Here is a 17,566-nt window from a genome sequence, read left to right on the forward strand (position 1 = left end):
CCCCCCAAATTATCGAGTCACTATCCCATAAGACAAAAATAAAACCACAAAATCCTTACAACTGAGGTGCTGGAGCTTTTGATATTTTCACAATATCAAAAATAATTGCAGGTACATTTTTCTGTCAATCATGTAATCTAATATCTTTGTACCGTGGCATTGCAACAGTGATCTTTAAACTCTAATGTCGGTAAGGTAACGATAAGCAGGAAAATCCAATCATTGGAATGTTTCTGTAATAATGTGTCATTAGTGAATGCTCGTCCACAAACACGGCCAACATTACATAATGTCTGCTTCAGCGTCTGTTCGTTACATTCTACCCTGGCGTGTTACCGAGTGCCTGAGTCCTCATGACCACCGTCTGTGTTTTTGCTTTAGGGCTCCATGTATATCCCTCCATCATCTGATTCCTCAGCTGTCTGTACATAATGTGAGCTTAATCACATCAACATGTGAGAGGAAAGCTAACGGGACACGATAAAGGGATAGTTCACATTTTTAGAAGTGGGTTTGCATGAGGCACTTGTTTTCATTGTATTACCTACAGTACGGAGGAGCAAATAGGAGTAACGGCACAGGAGCAAAGCAATGCACCGCTGTGGCAAAATGTTTAGCCGCCGACAACAACCTATACCGGTTAAAGTGTACGCTATCTTTAGAGTATGTTCACCGCTTTACCTTCAGACAACAGCCCTTTGAGACAGGGACCTGAAGCCATTCTCTATGCTCTCATCTTACCTCTCAGAACAAACGAGTTTGTGGTCTACCGCTGCCTCGCTCGGTTGGTTAGTTTGTGTAATTGTGTGACTTTGGTGTTTTAAAGGGTTGTTTCGGATTTACAAAAGTCACACAATAACACAAAAACTAACCAAAGGAGGCGGCGGTAGACCAGCAACTCCTGTGTTTTGCAAGATAACACAGACAATGACTGTTTTTGTCAATGGAGTCTAGTAGCTCTGAAGAGAGCATATATAACATCAAGTAAAGCAGTGAAAACTCTCGAAATAATTGATATTGTGGCTAAAATATGTTTAGCTGCTGAGCTCGTCCTCAGTAGTACATTACTTTGCTCCTGTGCCGTTACTCCCGTTTGTTTCTCCCAACTGGGGGCAAAATGATCGATTATGGATAAGTACCTCATACGTCCCCCCACTTCAAACTATCTGAACTATCCCTTTAAAGTCCTTTTGCTTGTTAGTAAGACACCATGAGATTAAACAGAAGCGTTACAGTAAATAGACCAGCCTTCGGTGGCAGGCAATCATGGAATTAAATGACAAACTAGACTCCTGAAAATCCAGCCAGTTAGTACTACACTCAGCACAACAATTTATGAGAGTACTTAAACATTAAATCTTGTTATTTCATTATAGAACCATTATTGAACCGTGAGCTGAGAGGAAATATGGAGTCAAGTTCAAGTGGTCAAATACCATCGAAACAAAATACGGAGCGAGGCCACAGCGACGCGTACGAAACGAAGCCCTGCAATACTGCACTGCGACTAAACATTCACATTCATCAGCATTGAGCACACACACACACACACACACACACACACACACACACACACACACACAACAGCGTTAATCACAAATTTTCCGACAGAACTAGCGTCGCTACATATTCGTACGCCACAAAATTTGCCAAGAAGCCCGTAAAAAGCACCAAAACCGAACGGGAACCGAGTCAGAAGCGACTATCCGCGGGGTCCTTCTACTGATCACTGTAGCTTCAAACACTTAGCGTAATGAGAGAAGGTACTCTGGACTGAGGGGGGGAAACGATGCCACAGCACGAGTGGACCTCAGCGAAGTACAACGGGGTCAGAACTTGGCTACAGAGAGCTCACATTAAAAAGGCTTCCATTCTCCGTGTATGCTGCGTTCAGGTCATATCGGACTCGACTGAGCTGCTTCGTGAACCCAAACTGGACTGACCAACGGATACTTCTGTTCAAGGGAGCCAAAAAAACCTCAATCGTCAAGTGGCGATTACGAGTAAACAAGAGATTTTAAGGGCTTCAATGTCAAAACAATTGGCATTGGCATAACAGTAGTCCAAGATAATTAAAATAATACATTTTAACACAAAACTCCACTTAGAAAAGCAAGTAATACCTGCCGCAGAAATGACTTTGGGTCTTTTCAAAGACTACAACTTGCAGATAATGTCTTCTGATATAACGTGAACGCAGCTACTTTACTTCACTCTTCAGAGTAAAGTACTTGTGGCCCTGCAGGAAAGTGCTTGGTAAATGCTATCCATGATAATGGCACAGAGTGAGACAGAGACGAGACAGAGATAGAGATAGAGAGGGGGGTGTGCCTGCAGCGACTATGTGGCGATGGAGACAAACTCTCGCAGGATGTTCTTGGCCGTCTCCAGGTTGTTCTGGGCGATCAGCAGGGCTTTCTGGATGTCCTGAATGGAGTAGCCCTGGGACACCAAGCATTCAATCTCCCCGTTTAAGGTCTGGCTTCCAGGAGGAGGAGGAGGAGAGGAGGAAGCAGAGGAGGGACCGGGGAGGTCCGGCAATGGAGCAGGAAATTCCCGGTTTACAGGCCGAGGCCGCCGGTCGGAGTTGGCTCGCCGTGGGAGAGGTTTGGGGGGACGTTCAGGTTCGGCTCCTGCTGCAAACATACCTAGAAATACACAGGTGAGTAGGCAACGGTCAGTAAGAGTGGGGGAAAAGTACCTGAGGGAATACCAGGTTTTGGGGGGTCAGAGAAGTGAAAACAGATGGATAATACTCCTCAGTCGATTGTAGATTTATTCTAATACCAATCTCAGACGGATAAGCCTTATGTTTTATATTACCGCCATATTTCTGGGGTTCCGGTGTAGTCAGCGAATATCCGTCGTGCGCTGCACATTGTTCAGTCTGATTAGCAAAGTGTACGACCGAATTGATCACATTTTAAACAAATAAAAAATATTTTATCATCGTTAGAACCGGTGGATTCTGGGGTTGCATTTTGGCAACTGCGTCCCGCCTCTTTTGTTCTCCACACAGGTTGTTTTACATTCAACCAAAGCCTGCTTGAATGTGATTGGTCAAGACTACTCGGATGACAAACAGAAACCAGAACGCTTCAGATACCGACAACATCTTGTCCCGTTAGCATGGATCACACTATGATGGGGGTTGTAATAATGATGGCTGGCTACAAACTTTATCCAAAAGACAGAACAACAACCGTAAAGAACATTTAAATATGTTTTGCCTCAGCAGCCAGACACTTGGTGGCATTCTACCTTAAAACAGCAGATAAAAAGCGAAAAACAATTTGTAGAAATACATACTGGCGTCTACTGCACTGTCGATGCTGAGACTGCTGAAGGCCGCTGAGGGACCGCCCATATCCGACATGGTTCTTCTGGTGGGGGCGAGAGGGAGGACCGGTCTGGGACAGTCGTACTCGTAAATATCCTCCTCAATGATCTCCTCCTCCTTGTCCTGGGGAGCCACAGCTGTATGTTGAGGTTGGTCTGAAAAACAAACGCCTGTAGTCAATATTACAACACACAGCTCACATACGGAGCGGCCAGAACAAAAGTAATGTCATATAATGGCTATAACTGGGTGTGAGTGTTACCCAGTTCAGAGGCCTGTGCCGTGTCACAGGAACCAGCCTGGGCCTGGATGTTACACATGGACTCATAGACTATGGGCTCCTCGGAGTCACTGTTGGCCACCTCGCTGCTGAGACGAGGGGAGAGAGAATCAAATAACAATTTGGAACCCTACTAGTGGTCACTTTATGTGCAGTAAAAAAAGTAAAACAAAAAAATATTAAGAGCAACTTGACCAGAATAAAGCATTTAAGTCTATAAAACATTCATCACAGGTCTGAACACGTATGATTAGGGATGTATTTGACTTTTAGCCTCGCACCGTAACATACAGCTCACTAGTTCTATCTTTTCAGAAGCTTCTCTATTCATTCTTCCTCTCCTGTACTTTAGGACTCTTTCATCACTTCATCAACGCAACAAGCGTGCGTTACATCGCTGCCTTGTTGTCACACATTGCGTCATCCCCTTTAAATTATTCAAACAAAGGAGGTGAAACACAGCAAATAAGTGGGAGGGAGGTATTTGTGGGTTTAGGACTGGGACCTCCATGGGCAAACAAAACTGAGGCTCCAGAGCCCTCTGGTGGACCAAAACAAAAAGACTCCAGATACATTATTGCAGCATTTACTCCGGTTTTACTTATTGCGGCTAAACCTGCGCACAAAAAAGACTTTAAGGCAACATTTATACTTGGCCAGGTGGATAATTACAATCAGACAAAAAAAGGCCAAACTGCACTGAGCTGCAAAACCTTATGGGCATGTTAGTGCTGTTATATCATCATATCAGGATAATGAATGGACCCAGGGAGCATTTGCATCACCGCTGGTTCTCCTGTCTACCTGATGTCGTTGTGGTGGTTCGCCTGGACCGGAGGCGGGGGCACCAAGGAGCCCGTTATGACCCAGGAGGCCCCAGCAGCAGGGAGAGAGGTGGGACTCATGTACTCATTCTCCTCACAGTCAGACAACGGCTTCTCCCCACCCGACGCCGCCGACGCTGGCACAGATCTGATCAAATACAGACAACACAAAGCGTGGTGAGATTTTGAACGGGTAATAACTTTTGCAATAACGTAGGAAAGAGACGTGTGGCATAGTTGTGGGTGATACTTGCATCGTTCCTATTTCATGTAAATGTCTTCTGTATTCCAGCATCGTGTACTTAAAAGTCCAAACAGGGTGAACTTGCTTGTAATATGCCAGCAGGGTGCACATCATGCTTTATATTTAAGAGGATCTGACTCACTTAACTTCCTCACATATCTTTCCAGCGACATGCCTAGGGTGGGACTTAAAATGGAAATATACTTAAGACAGGAACTACATATCCATCTCACAGCAGCAGAGCTCGGTACCTTGCAGCCAAGCAGTAGACGGCGTTCGTAGCTGCCTGGGGTTTGCTTCCCTCCCCACTGGTTCCGTTGTTCTGAGGGGTGGAGGACAAGGCTGGCAGGGCCTTGGTTGCCGGACGCGGGACCATGTAGTTGGAAGCCCAGGCGGCCTGGTCCGGGGTGGAGGGCAGCGGCCTCCTCTGGAGTCTGGAGTCCTGGCCGACAAGTGAGGGGCGCTCCGGAGGGGGGGGGAGGGGGCAGCTCTCTCAGGGCTGGAGGCAGAGGTAGAGGCTTGTCTCTGTGAGTGGCCGGCATCTGCAGTGGAGGTAGTGGGTCGACGGCGGTGTTGTCAACTGGCAGTAGATTAGATGTTTTGTCTCTCTGTTAAACTCACACACACTTACCTTGGCTGTGGCTCCCTGAGTCTGTGCGCTGTGGGAGCTGGAGGGTCTCTGCTGCAGGAGGTCCAGCCTGGGGGGCACTGGAGGCAGCTGAGACACTGGAGAGGGCGGGCGCTCTACCTACACACATGCACACACATCTACATTTAGAGAAGTTAAATTGCACTGCTACAATCTAAACAAATACAATAAAGACAGTTCTATAACCTTATCTTAGTCAGCAGTGACTAAAATGAGCCCACATGGATTCCTGAGACTAAATCCGGTGAGCGTCTGCTGATTGGATGTCTGTGGATCATAACGTGTGTGTGTGTGTGTGATCCTCTTACCTTGGTGCAGGCCAGCCTGCTCATAACAAGGTGGTCCTCCAGGCGATCATCGTCTTCCTCGTCGTTGCAGGCAGCTTCTGCTCTGCTGGAACCCTGAAAACCAGCAAAGGAAGCCCCGCTGGCCTTTGGATGGAACGGGTCCACCACGATGGGCTCTGTACCTTTGATCTCACAGCGGCAAAACGGGCAGCCTTGACCCTCCGACTCCTGAGACACACAAGAAGCAAAGTTTAAAAAGTGAGACCTTTGTCAGATATGACACCCTTAGCTTTTGCTCACACACACACAAATGACAGCTTTAAGCATCTCTCTAACTGAGCAAGAACCCATAGGAAGATACAGGGAAGTTGAAGTCTACCCATGAGCCACAGCAAGATAGACTAAAGCAGCTCAACATTGAAAAATGTCGAATCCCTCTGAATTAACAAATTAGTAACCTTCGTCACCAGTGCTTCTACCTGTTTGCCACGCCATGCATAGTCTCACATAGCTAACACTGATCAGGTAATCAGTTTCCTCCTGAATCACAGGTGTAAGGGGGCGTGGCCTGGACAACAAAGGGAAGTGAATTGTTTGGGGTGAGGAGAAAGAGAATGCTTTCTGAGGTAGACGGAGGAGTCCTGTAGCCTTCAGTCGAGAGTGGAAAAAGCATTTAGCTCCCGTTAATGGTTGCACCTCGTCCCTGTGATGTGAACAAGTAACTGTGATTTGAGGACCAAAACTACTGAGCAGAGGACTGGAAATCAAACTAAAGCCGGATTACCAATTCCTAATCCTACGCCTGGTAAGTTTTTTTTTTTTTTTTTTTTTTTTTAAATATATATTCAATTTTAGCTTTTTGAACATTTTGGATGACTTGGGACAGTCTAGCAGAACTCTGACGGCACCTTAAATTACATTTATATAACTCGCAACAAAACAACAAAGCCCTAGTTGTCGGGGAATTTCCACAGCAACAATCATGTCCTACTAATACACAAATTTTACAATAATTACTTCCTATAAATTGTCAATTACTTATTTGACTTACTTAGCAATTGTGAATGAAAAACTTCAAACTTCTAGATGTTTTAAATGTAAATGGATTATGCCCTTTGAGCAGCTGGAAGGCTTTTATTGTGAAACGTGTGCAGGAAGTGGTGAGTCTCATTGACGCTAGCTTAACAGCCATCAAAACAAATGGCAATGAGGAAGCTAATGGTGATACATATGCATCAAAACAGCGTTTCTGTTGAAGAAGATACAATGGTATCAGTTGCCTGTTGGAAACTGCTGTCTCATAGCAAAGTAAACCGTCAAATATTATAAATATAGCGTACACTTACACCGATTTATTTTCTACGTTGCTTTGCTGTTGTGCATTGACTCTTATCTGCTTCTCAGAACTAGGGGGCGTGTCATTTACTGGAGGTAATACAGTGAGTATGGATAAGCGCCTCTTAGAACAACACTTCAAAACACCAGAACTATCCCTTTTAAGCCTGGTTCTCCCTGCAGTTGAGGTAAATAAGTGCCACTGTTGAAGAATTTATGTTCATCAAAAAAGGCCAGAGAGCCAAAAAGAATCGTAGCAAGACCGGATCGAACACGGAGCTTGGTTTAAATAAATGTTCACAGCAGTTAGAAAGAGACTTTCCTTCAGACTGACGGGATTTACAGAGCTGCAAGAAAACAGTGTAATAAAATGTCATAGCCTCACCTGCCACGCAGTGAGACAGGAGGTGCACATCAGGTGTCTGCAGGGCTCGATCTTCACATCCTTGTCGTTCTCTGCACAGATCTTGCAGAGCTGGAAGGTGGAGCCCATCTCACAGTACAGCTCATACTGCTCCTGCAGGGATTAAGGGGGAAGAGACATATTGATACTTGTTCATATTGAAGATGGTAGTTGACACTTACTCGTCAAACCGTTCTCAACCTAGAGTGTTTAACTCATTCATTGTTACTGGGCTCTATATTGCAGCATAACATGGAGACACTGATGTGCCTTGTGCATCTTTTGCAGTGGGACTACTGCACTTGTAGTGTCCTGAGTGACTGGTTTACAGATGATAAACAAACGAACCTGAGTAACTTTGATGTGGTCCTGTGGAGAAGGTTCACACAGCCCTGTTAGGTCTGGGTTCTGTGCGCGACCATCAGGGAACAGGTAGCTGGAGATCCACCGCAAACACAAACACGCATGATGATTAGTCATAATTCTCTGTGCATTCGTCACTACGAGAGGATCCCTTTCCCCTTATTTTTCATTTTAAATATTGATGGGCGGTAAAATCAAGTATCCCTGTCTCAGCTGAATGGTGTTTGAATGCATTTAAACTGCAGTTCCTCTCACTGACATTAGATGTTGGCTTCCAAACACTCCTACAGTACCTCATATTTTGTGTTGCACTCCTAAATATTTAGTAACTTTTTTTGTAAAGTGATGATTGTTTGCCACATATCGAAGATATGTCGAAGATATCGAAGATATGCCACATGTCGAAGATATGTGGCATATACGTTTTCTTTACAGCCGCGTTTCATGGCCACAGTGGAGGAAGGTTTGATACTTTTTAAAGATATATTTTCCGTGGAGCATTCTTTGCATGCTATAATAAACGACTACAAGGAAAAAAGGTTATTTTACTCATTGTTGAAGCTCTATGTGCTGACTTTTTGTAATGTTACTTCTGCCTTTAGCTTCAGACCCTTCAGCATCCACTGTTGTGATCTTTGGCCTAGTGGATCGTACAGTGAAGTGAAACTGTAGAGCTGCACTGGGAGTTGATGACTTTAAACCCTTATTGTGTAAAGTCATCAATAGTGCACCAGACTCAACCCAAAGTCTGGCCGTCTGTCCCTGTTTGTACCCGGTTATCAGAGAGATTCAATCATCTCTAGCATTGATACCCTACTTTGTTATTTGAGTTGCATTCAGCAATCCAAAAAAACAGTTTTTAAACAAGATATTAACACAATAGAAGACTATAACATGCCTTCAATACGCTGACTAAAAGAGCTACTCTGGAGTCATTGTGGCAATCTCTAATCTTTTCTCTAATCCCTAGAGGCATGTATAACTCAATGTACCCTAAAATGTATAAATTGGTGCATTGACACTGTGTTGCAGGGGGACTCACAATCCCTCTCTGTATCCATCAATGAGGGCCTGAAAGAGCGGTTTGTTATGGGGGATGGTCTGCAGGATGTTCCCGTCAGCTGTCACGTAGCCGATAGCCCACTGGCCCAGCCGGGTGCAGCTCAGCCTGAAGATGTAGCTGAGAGAGGAGACACAAATCTCAAACAAGCGTGTTGCAGCAACATGTTTAACGCGGTTACCTATACTTTGATTCTTCACCTATCCCTCTTTAGACTTATCTTAAAAACACGAGGAAGCATGGTCCGCGTCATTCTAAAGGTTTGTGTGTGTGTGTGTGTCTCACCTGCCGGGTTTGTGGATGAACCTGTGCAGTCGAGCCTTGACCTCGTCGTAGGTTAGGAAGGCCATGTAACCCGGGTGTGTGACTGCCAGACTGTTCCAGTTCCTTAAAAGAGACGACCACGGCTACAACACACACACACACACACACACACAAATAATTCATGAAGATTCATACAGATTCCAACTGTTTCAATGGTGCTGGTATGACAAGTGTAGCCTTATTCTTTCAGCTGAACCCCCAGCAGTGTAAAATAGATTTGGAAGCAAATTAAAAAGGCTTACTTTTATATCCTATAATCCACCACAGCATAAAAGTACCCAAAGCAAAGTACGCAAGGCAATGCATTACACTGTAAGCGCATGACTACAACACGCAGCACAGCGACACGCGGCTCAAGAAGCTGTCGCACATAAGTGAATCCAGGAAAAGAGAAGATAAACTGGGTCCATCTTTTCTCAATAAATGCTGACTTCTGGATTTTAAAACACATTGAAGTTATTGGAGATGTTTGGACAATGTTATCGTCAAACTATTTGGTACCGCCCCATGTGAAAGAGAGCCCACTTAGCGCTTTGAATCATGTTCTTAAATCGATTTCATAGTTGCAGCTGAAAGAATAAGGCTAGATGTTGTCATGCACGCTATAAGAATAACGGAACGGAACGGAATACACACATGTAGTCAGATCTATCCGGCCACCTTTAATAATTTATCTATAAAAATACACTAATGCAATTTCCATAATGGAACAATCCCCCAGATCAATGATCGATAATCATCTAAGGCCACGAGTGAGCTCTTAGATCAGACTCACAGGAGACATTAACCTTTAATAATCAAGGACTGCTGATGTTTTCTTGATCGATAAGATAATCAATTTCTGCAGCACAGCAGCCTCTGAACTGAGTGAAGGCCTCTAAATGTTAAAGCTTTAAACTAAAACGTGACTCATAACTCAAGACAGTGCTTCACTGAATAACTACATGGATCTGCCGATACCGTAACGTCCCCCAGAACGCTCTTGTTGTCACGAGTCGTACCTGGAAGAGCCTGGTGAAGATGTCGAACTCAAAGACGGAGATGTAGTCGTTGCACGTGAGGTCGATGGTGGACTTGAGAGCCATGGCCTCCAAGCCCGAGCTGATTGGGTGAAACTCGTGGAGAGCCTGACGAAACGTCCTCCACGGCACTATGGTCCTGCAGTACACGGGAGGGGAGGGGGGGCAGAAAGTTAAAGGGTTTGTAGGAATCTAACATTTATCATCGCTTTTTTTCAACCTAAAGTAAAAACTCACTTGTCCCCAAATGACCGTCTCCAAAATTCTGCAGCATCAGCTTTGGTGATCCTGAAGTTGTCTCCCTGAAATAAGCCATTGGGGAAGATGGCTTTTAGCTCGGCAAGCATGTGACTGAAGATCAGAGACAGCTTGGTGAGGTTTCGCCTGAGTACCAACAAAAAAAGCAGATACAAGTTAGTCAGGGATATTATCCGACTAAGTTCTAATATTTGTCCAAATTCATATAACAAGATGGAAAGATTACAGCCATTCAACAACCATGTATGAATGTGCTTATCTATTAGTAAACAAGGCAAATCACACATGTATTTACAGGCTTTATTATTCTTTCCACTCCCGCTGAACGCTTTCTAGTGACAAGGAACTTTCCCATAATTCCGCGTACAAAGATGTCAGTGAAACTTTGAAATGTTCAGCTTTATTAGGGTATGCAAGCTTAAAATCTTTAATACGCTGCAAAATATTCCACTTTTTCTACTTTTAAAATGGGTGTAACGTTCAAACCTAGCCCTTTTGTAAAACAAACTTTTAAAAAAATGTATCTTTATGGTTCATAAACAAACGGCTATTTCTGTAATGAGCCACTATTTTTCAGCTAAAGGGCACCCACTCTTTAGAGGATGGAGTAGCGTGAGCGCTCACACCTGTTGAGGGGGAGGACAGGAAGTAAGTCCTTTGAGACAGGACTGTACTTGGTAAATCCCCGTGACCGATACTTTTGCTAACCGTCACAATAGTTGTTGATGCAGAGCATCGATGAGGAAATGCTTAATCAACAAATCTGAGTGCGTCAGAGGAAGGATGAACTTTCGCTTAGTGATGACTTTCTGAGAAACGGGAAGTGGATCTGATTGCGACAGTTTAATCAGATCTTCATGCTTCATTTGGGTGATTTTTTTTTTTTCTTTTTTTATTTATTTTTTTTTTTTTATTTTTTACTTCAGATCACGTGGCTGCTGTGCTTCTGCCAAAATGACATAAGTTGGATTTCATCACAGTGATGGAAAGTCTAAAAATGGAGTGTGGAGAAAGTTCTTACATGATCCTATCATCCGAGAAGATTAATGGCTGCTTACCAAATGAGGCCACTGCAATCTAAATGAATTACTTTCATATGTTTTTCAAAGTCGTGAGGGAACAACACCGTAACAGACAAGAGGGCTCACTGGAAAAAGTTTGCTTCTTCCTTGTATGAATACTGCAGACGAAAGCATTAGCATGAAACTTCCTATTCTAAATCAGGAAATACTACGTGCAATTTTTTACTGTGCAGCCGTGTAATATGTAATGAATTAACTTTTTAGATTAGATAGAGGTAGCATCAGTCAGCAGAAGTTCTGCTAGTTGGGGCAGTTTTATACCATCGTGATCTTCAGGGCTCGTTTTATGGATACGGAACTAATTTAAACGATGATAAGCCTGAAATGCAACACCCGTCAATTACCCAAACACACTTCATCACGTGACATTTCATCAGGATATATAAGCCAACCTGGGCTGGGAGTTCTCCTCATACATCCTCTCCTTGGCCTCTTTAAAAAGGCTCATGGTCTGCTTGGTCTTGTTGGTCAAGTTCTCCATGACCACGCGAAAATAATCGTTCTCCCCGAGAATCTCCATTTTGCCCTCGTATCGGGACAGAATGGTGCGTAGGTGCTGGTAGGTGTCCGGCAGCAGGTCCAGGATGTAGGGGGGGCTGTTCTTCAACGCCACCTTGGGGTTCTGGCACAAACGCACCACCTGGATAGCACACACGGTAGTAGAAGACGGGCTCACAATAGGTCACGTCTATGTGCTCATGTGGAGACAAAGTGTTTTTGCTTGTTGGAATCATGCCTGCTGTCTATACTATTACAAGATCATGTCCTTACACGTCGAAATATCTGAAGTTATCAAAGTGAAAGTTCTGCAAACATCACATCGGGGGCTTTCACACTGAACAGCGACTTGGCTCTCAATCCAGCGGTTTCTTTTAAAAAGATTTGTGGAGGCATTTTACTTTTGGCTCGGGCAGTAAGAAAGAGGAAGGAACACAGCGCAGTGTACAGTAGGTGTTAATATATAAACTGAGAGAAACGGCAGGAAGGCTCTGTGTGTGTGTGTGTGTGTGTGTGTGTGTGTTAATGTTTGCTTTGCAACACGACAATTCGTTAAATCTATTGTTTACTTCTGAGGGAACAGAGTTGGGAGATGTGGTTGAAATAGCAAGATAAGAATAATTCAAAAATCAATATGCAAATACTCAGAAAATGTATGCAAAAATCACAAAGAAATCCAACTCATTTTCTTACAATACACACTACTGCATTACTGTATTATCCCCAGTCTTAAGTGGAAGCATATGACTGGAAGTTTAAAAAAAACAAAGTTTTAAAACCAACAGCAGAACGGATCAATCAGTGCCATGTGACCCAAAGACCCATCATACTGTCGAGTAAATGAGACAGCACAGTGCAAACTGTGTATTGTACTCTTGTCTTATCTGATATCTGTCTCTCTTCTGTCTCTGGCCCCCTCTGAACTAATATCTCGTCTCTTCATCCCTCTCTGCTTTCTTCTCTCCTGACTGGCTCAGTTAAGATTGTGGAGAAGATGAGCAGGAGTGACAGTCGGTGATGCGAAACTAACTAACACACACCTCTTTTTAATCTAATGCCAAACGTAATGCAGAGACCCATGAAGTGTGTCCACAAAGTCATCAACAGATTAGCATCACTGTGACCTCATGCACTATAAATTACCCCAATTAGATAATGCATCTGGGACCCTTTTGAGGGTTTGATATGGTCATAGAGACCATGTAGACAGTCCCACAACTAAATGCTAAAATACTTCCCGATATGGATCTCTAATCACTGATTATCGAGTATGAAAATTTGTTGCACAATAGGTTTTGGATACATGTCTGTTTATAACCAGTTCATAAGAATACAGTTGTTTGCCCATGATGATAATAAAAGAGGGAAGCTAGGAGTGGATGTTTTTCTGATCTAAGCTAACTAACGTTACTGATAACTGACAAAAGTCAAGTGACTCGCTTTCAGTTCCCTGTTTTGTGTTTTTTTTTTTCTTGGTACCCAAACAGTGTCAGTACCTTATCCATGAGTTTCCAGCATTTCTCCACCATTTTCTTATCGACCACTGCAGGTTGGTGCGGCTGCAGAGGCTGCTGGTGCGGCTGAAAGGCGTCCTTCATCAAGCCGATGAGCCCGGCGCCCCTCCTCGGATTTCCGGCCATCAATTCGGTCGGCAGACCGGGGGTTTAGCCCCGGGGGCTGAGGATAGCCAACCAAGTGATTATTCCTCACACGTTCCTCAACAAAACAACCGCTGTGTGTGTGTTTTTGTTGCGACCTATCTATACTTCAACACTTGTGATCGTTTGTCATGCAGAGGCTGTTGCAAGAGCAGAACAAAACGTCTGTGTGTACTCTGTGCGCGACGCAGCTAACAGCTAGCATGCTACATTTGAAAAAAAAAAAGAAGCCTATTCTCAATTTTAATTCAGTCGCCAAAATAAAAGCTTTAGGACATACTCGTTGTGTAGTAGGTGTCTGCTGTCAGACTGCTAGCTATCTCTTCTTGGCGACAGCAACTTAAATCCCCCTGAGAAATCCACCCGGCTTATAATAAAGTCGGGGTGTTAATAAGCCACATAAGCGATCAACAAACAGGTTGTGCAGCAGTTCCAGCCAACGACAGGGCAGCAGATAAACAAGGATGTCCGGCACGCAGCCTTCAAAATAAAAGAGGGTGGCCATTGAACATGCAAAACTGCGATGAAAAATGCAGCAAAATTGTTTTTTTGCAATACTACCATGTCAGAATACTGCAATTCTAAAATAAAGTACTGCATCAAGAGCTACGGATAACATGTAAAGTACTCAAAATACTGTACTTAACCACAATTTTTGAGGTAATTGCACTTTTTTATGTTTCTTAATACTTCTTCACAATAATTCAACACATACATTATAATATATCATTATATATATTAGGTTGCCCAGCAGTAGACCAGAACTTGAAATATTAATGTGGTGTAGGGTATGAAACACAAATTATAATCTCATAAAATAATCTAATCTGATATTGAGTACTTTTACTTTTGATACTTAAAGTATATATTCAATGATGATACATTTGTACTCTTAAGATTTTGAATGCAGGACTTTTACTTGCATTAGAGCAAGCAATTTTACACTTTTGATAACTGTAGTTACTAGCTAGCTACCATGTAGATTAATGTTATATATATATACAAAATATAATCAACTAATAAATGATAATGGATTAAGCCACCCGGCAGTTATAAGTAATTAAATATTAAGAAATTAAAATCTGTTCCACCGTTACCAACTGCAACAATGAACATCCTAATGAATCACAAATTATACTCTATATTATAATATACTTTATTCTAAAATGGGCCATTCTGCATCATGAGTGATTTTACTATTGGCACTTTTATTTTTGTTTAATTTATTTTCAACTAAAAGGCATTGCACAATGTGTTTGTGCATATCTCAGGAACATATTACTACTTCTATTTAGTTAATTCTGGTGGCAATACTTTTGTTTATTACTTAAGTAAAAATGTGACTTTTTAGTATTTGTAGTGAAATGAATGAAACGCAATGGCAGCCTGGGCGTTGGTGGAAACACATCCACAGATATAAAACTCCATAACTGATGACTTGAAAAGCAGTCAGTTGTAAAGTATACAATATTAGTAGTAAATGAGCTAAATCACAAAACAAAAACACTTGTATGATCCTTTTTTAGAAGGTGTGTTTAGCAACATGTGAGCTGCAGCAGCACAGCAGGGAGATGGAAACCTTCACATCGACAGCCACTTCTTCAGAATCTTCATGATGCTTCTGTACTGCAGCGGCTCAGATCACCTGAGTGCTCCTCACATTACAGCTCAACGCCACACCGGAGGCACAGCTGGTGTACGATGGGATGAAATCTGTGACACCCCAGTTCCAGTCACCGCTGCAGGAAATTTAAGTACACACGCTACATAAAAAAACAAGGTGAGGCAGAGTATGTATGGAAGAAAATGTTTTTTTCTTCTTTTTTATTAAAGAAAGAGTTGAAAAGGATGAGGTCTGCAGAAAATATGGTTTCTAAAGACAGCTGGTTTTGAGCCCATGTGTCCAGTTCCTCATAAATTGACGATAACTGCATTTGTGATGCTGCATTTCATACTCTGGGTAAAAAAAAAAAACATGTAATAATTACATTTATACAATTCTATTTGATAGAAATTTATGTCTGAATTTGATCAAGTCACCCAAGGAGTCTGGACCCCCCTCTGTTCTGCACCATCAGATGAGCCTATACTGGAGTCCCCTCGAAGCTCAAAGAAATGTTCAACAGCTGAGCTCCCAGCTCTGCCCGCTTCCCTCCAGGTAGGAACTCTGCAGACAGCTCTCTTTCGCTCCTGAACATCGTCCCTGTGAATGGCATGTTTCCATCTGTGCCGGGCCTCGCCGTACAACACGACTAAAGACCTGCGAGGAAGACGAAGGGCCACGTGGACTTCCTCTGCTAGGCCCAGCTCTGGCAGACCCTGTTCAAGGGACATGGTGAGTGTGGTGTTTGATAACATGTTGAGGGTGACGAGCCGTTCGCCCCACAGCCAGGAGTCGTCTCGGTGTGGATCGATGGCGGAGCCTCGCTGAGGATGGTAATCCAGATTGCACTGCTCCACTGGTTGAAAGCCAGCTAGACTTGGCTCTTGTTGCATTCGGAGCACTAGTTTTTGGCTCAAAGCTGGTAGTCCGCTGAAGCCACCGGCACGCACTTTCCTTTTCTTGAAGTTAACTTTTGGACCAAAGTCCTGCAACAATATGTGAAAAGAATTGTTTATTTCATCAGAATATAACAGCAATAATAACAATAATATATTAATACATATATTATATGCGTGGTTATATTCACAAAATACACGTTCAAAGTATCTTGTTATAACGAGAACAGAGCCCATTAGTAAAGGCTGTCCTGTGAGGGCTTCCGTAGCTGCTATATTTTGAGTGGCTAGCACCAGCTGTGTCCGTTTCCTGCTGATAAAATGTGTACAATACAGTTTTCAGTCAGATATGTTTACCGTTAGTTCATTCGCCTCTAATTGTCCCTTTCCCTTTAAAATGTCACACTGGAGACAGCGCCGGATGCTTTTACAAGCACAAGAAGTAACGCTGCTATCAGTATATGATTGAGACTGTTGTGTGCCAGTAGTCCAGTATTGTCCTCTATACTAGGTATGATGTCACACTGCCGGTGTGGTTACAAAGTCTCTGTAGTGTTTGAAAGGGAAATATTCCTGCACAGTTTGATTGCATAAGCACTGTCTTTGTTTTTGTTTTTTTTAGATAATTGCAGTGTGGGAGAAGAGCTTCTCTCTCCCAGATCCCATCACAGCAGAGCAATTGTCTGCTTTGGAGAAAAACTTTGTCAAAACTGCCCGTCAGCAGGTTAAATATGGACCCAATTCAGTCAGTGACTTCACCAAATGGAGGGTAAGTTCATGATGTTGGAGAAATTCTGGCACCTTGTTCTATTTTTGCGTTGCCCTTTTTTAATTTTCATTCACCGTCTGTCTCTTTGTGTCCTCTGCTTCTTAGGTGGAGATTATTGCTAAGGAGTATCTGCGCTCTCTGACAGAACCAAAGGAAGAACCGGAGAGCAAGGGGTCTCCAGACACCAAAGAGAACTGTGTAAGATCTCATAGGAGGACCTGCTTTCCCACGTTATCTCCACCAAACTCTCTGTCGTTGTGATTCTGAAACCGTACAGTGACTTTCGAAAGTAATGGGAGTAGTTTGGGTGATATATTCTAGGGATTGTAAAGGAAATGGTGTGTGAATGATTTGATTAAAAGCTTGTCGTGTGTTCCCTTTTTTCAGGCTGTCTCAACGCCTACGAAGAGGAAACAACTGGTATTAGTGGACACCAGCATAAGCCTGACGCCTCGCAAGAAACCGCGCTCGGATCTCCCGGTCTCCCCAGTAGAAGCAAGTCCTCGCAAATCCTGCCTCAGCCGCAAACTTCAGACGCCGACCCAGACCAGCGGCGTCAGGATGAGCCCCCGCAAGACGAGTCAGCCTCCCTCCACCCCACCCGAGGTCCGGCGAGGGCAGAGGCGCCCAGGAGAGGACCTAAAGTGCGACAAGCCAAAGAGGACGACGAAGCT

At 43.5% G+C, this 17,566-nt stretch overlaps 1 protein-coding gene and 1 pseudogene across 1 annotated transcript; both read right to left on the minus strand.

The window, feature by feature from the left end:
* Positions 1–831: 831 nt before the first annotated feature.
* Positions 832–14,071, minus strand: LOC116377053 (E3 ubiquitin-protein ligase CBL-like). Its single transcript, XM_031838588.1, is given in 16 exon segments — positions 832–2,648; positions 3,310–3,495; positions 3,603–3,709; positions 4,425–4,592; positions 4,940–5,166; positions 5,168–5,230; positions 5,320–5,436; positions 5,646–5,852; positions 7,345–7,476; positions 7,711–7,798; positions 8,768–8,905; positions 9,071–9,192; positions 10,111–10,267; positions 10,366–10,512; positions 11,861–12,108; positions 13,463–14,071. Coding segments are annotated over 16 exon segments (2,559 nt in total). The 5' UTR covers positions 13,607–14,071; the 3' UTR covers positions 832–2,340.
* Positions 14,072–15,415: 1,344 nt separating this feature from the next.
* On the minus strand, positions 15,416–16,360 carry LOC116377054 (alpha-ketoglutarate-dependent dioxygenase alkB homolog 4 pseudogene; annotated as a pseudogene).
* Between the last annotated feature and the right edge of the window lie 1,206 nt (positions 16,361–17,566).

Source organism: Anarrhichthys ocellatus, unplaced genomic scaffold (assembly GCF_004355925.1).
Source record: "Anarrhichthys ocellatus isolate YVR2014 unplaced genomic scaffold, GSC_Weel_1.0 scaffold841, whole genome shotgun sequence".
NCBI classification, from domain to species: Eukaryota; Metazoa; Chordata; class Actinopteri; order Perciformes; family Anarhichadidae; genus Anarrhichthys; species Anarrhichthys ocellatus.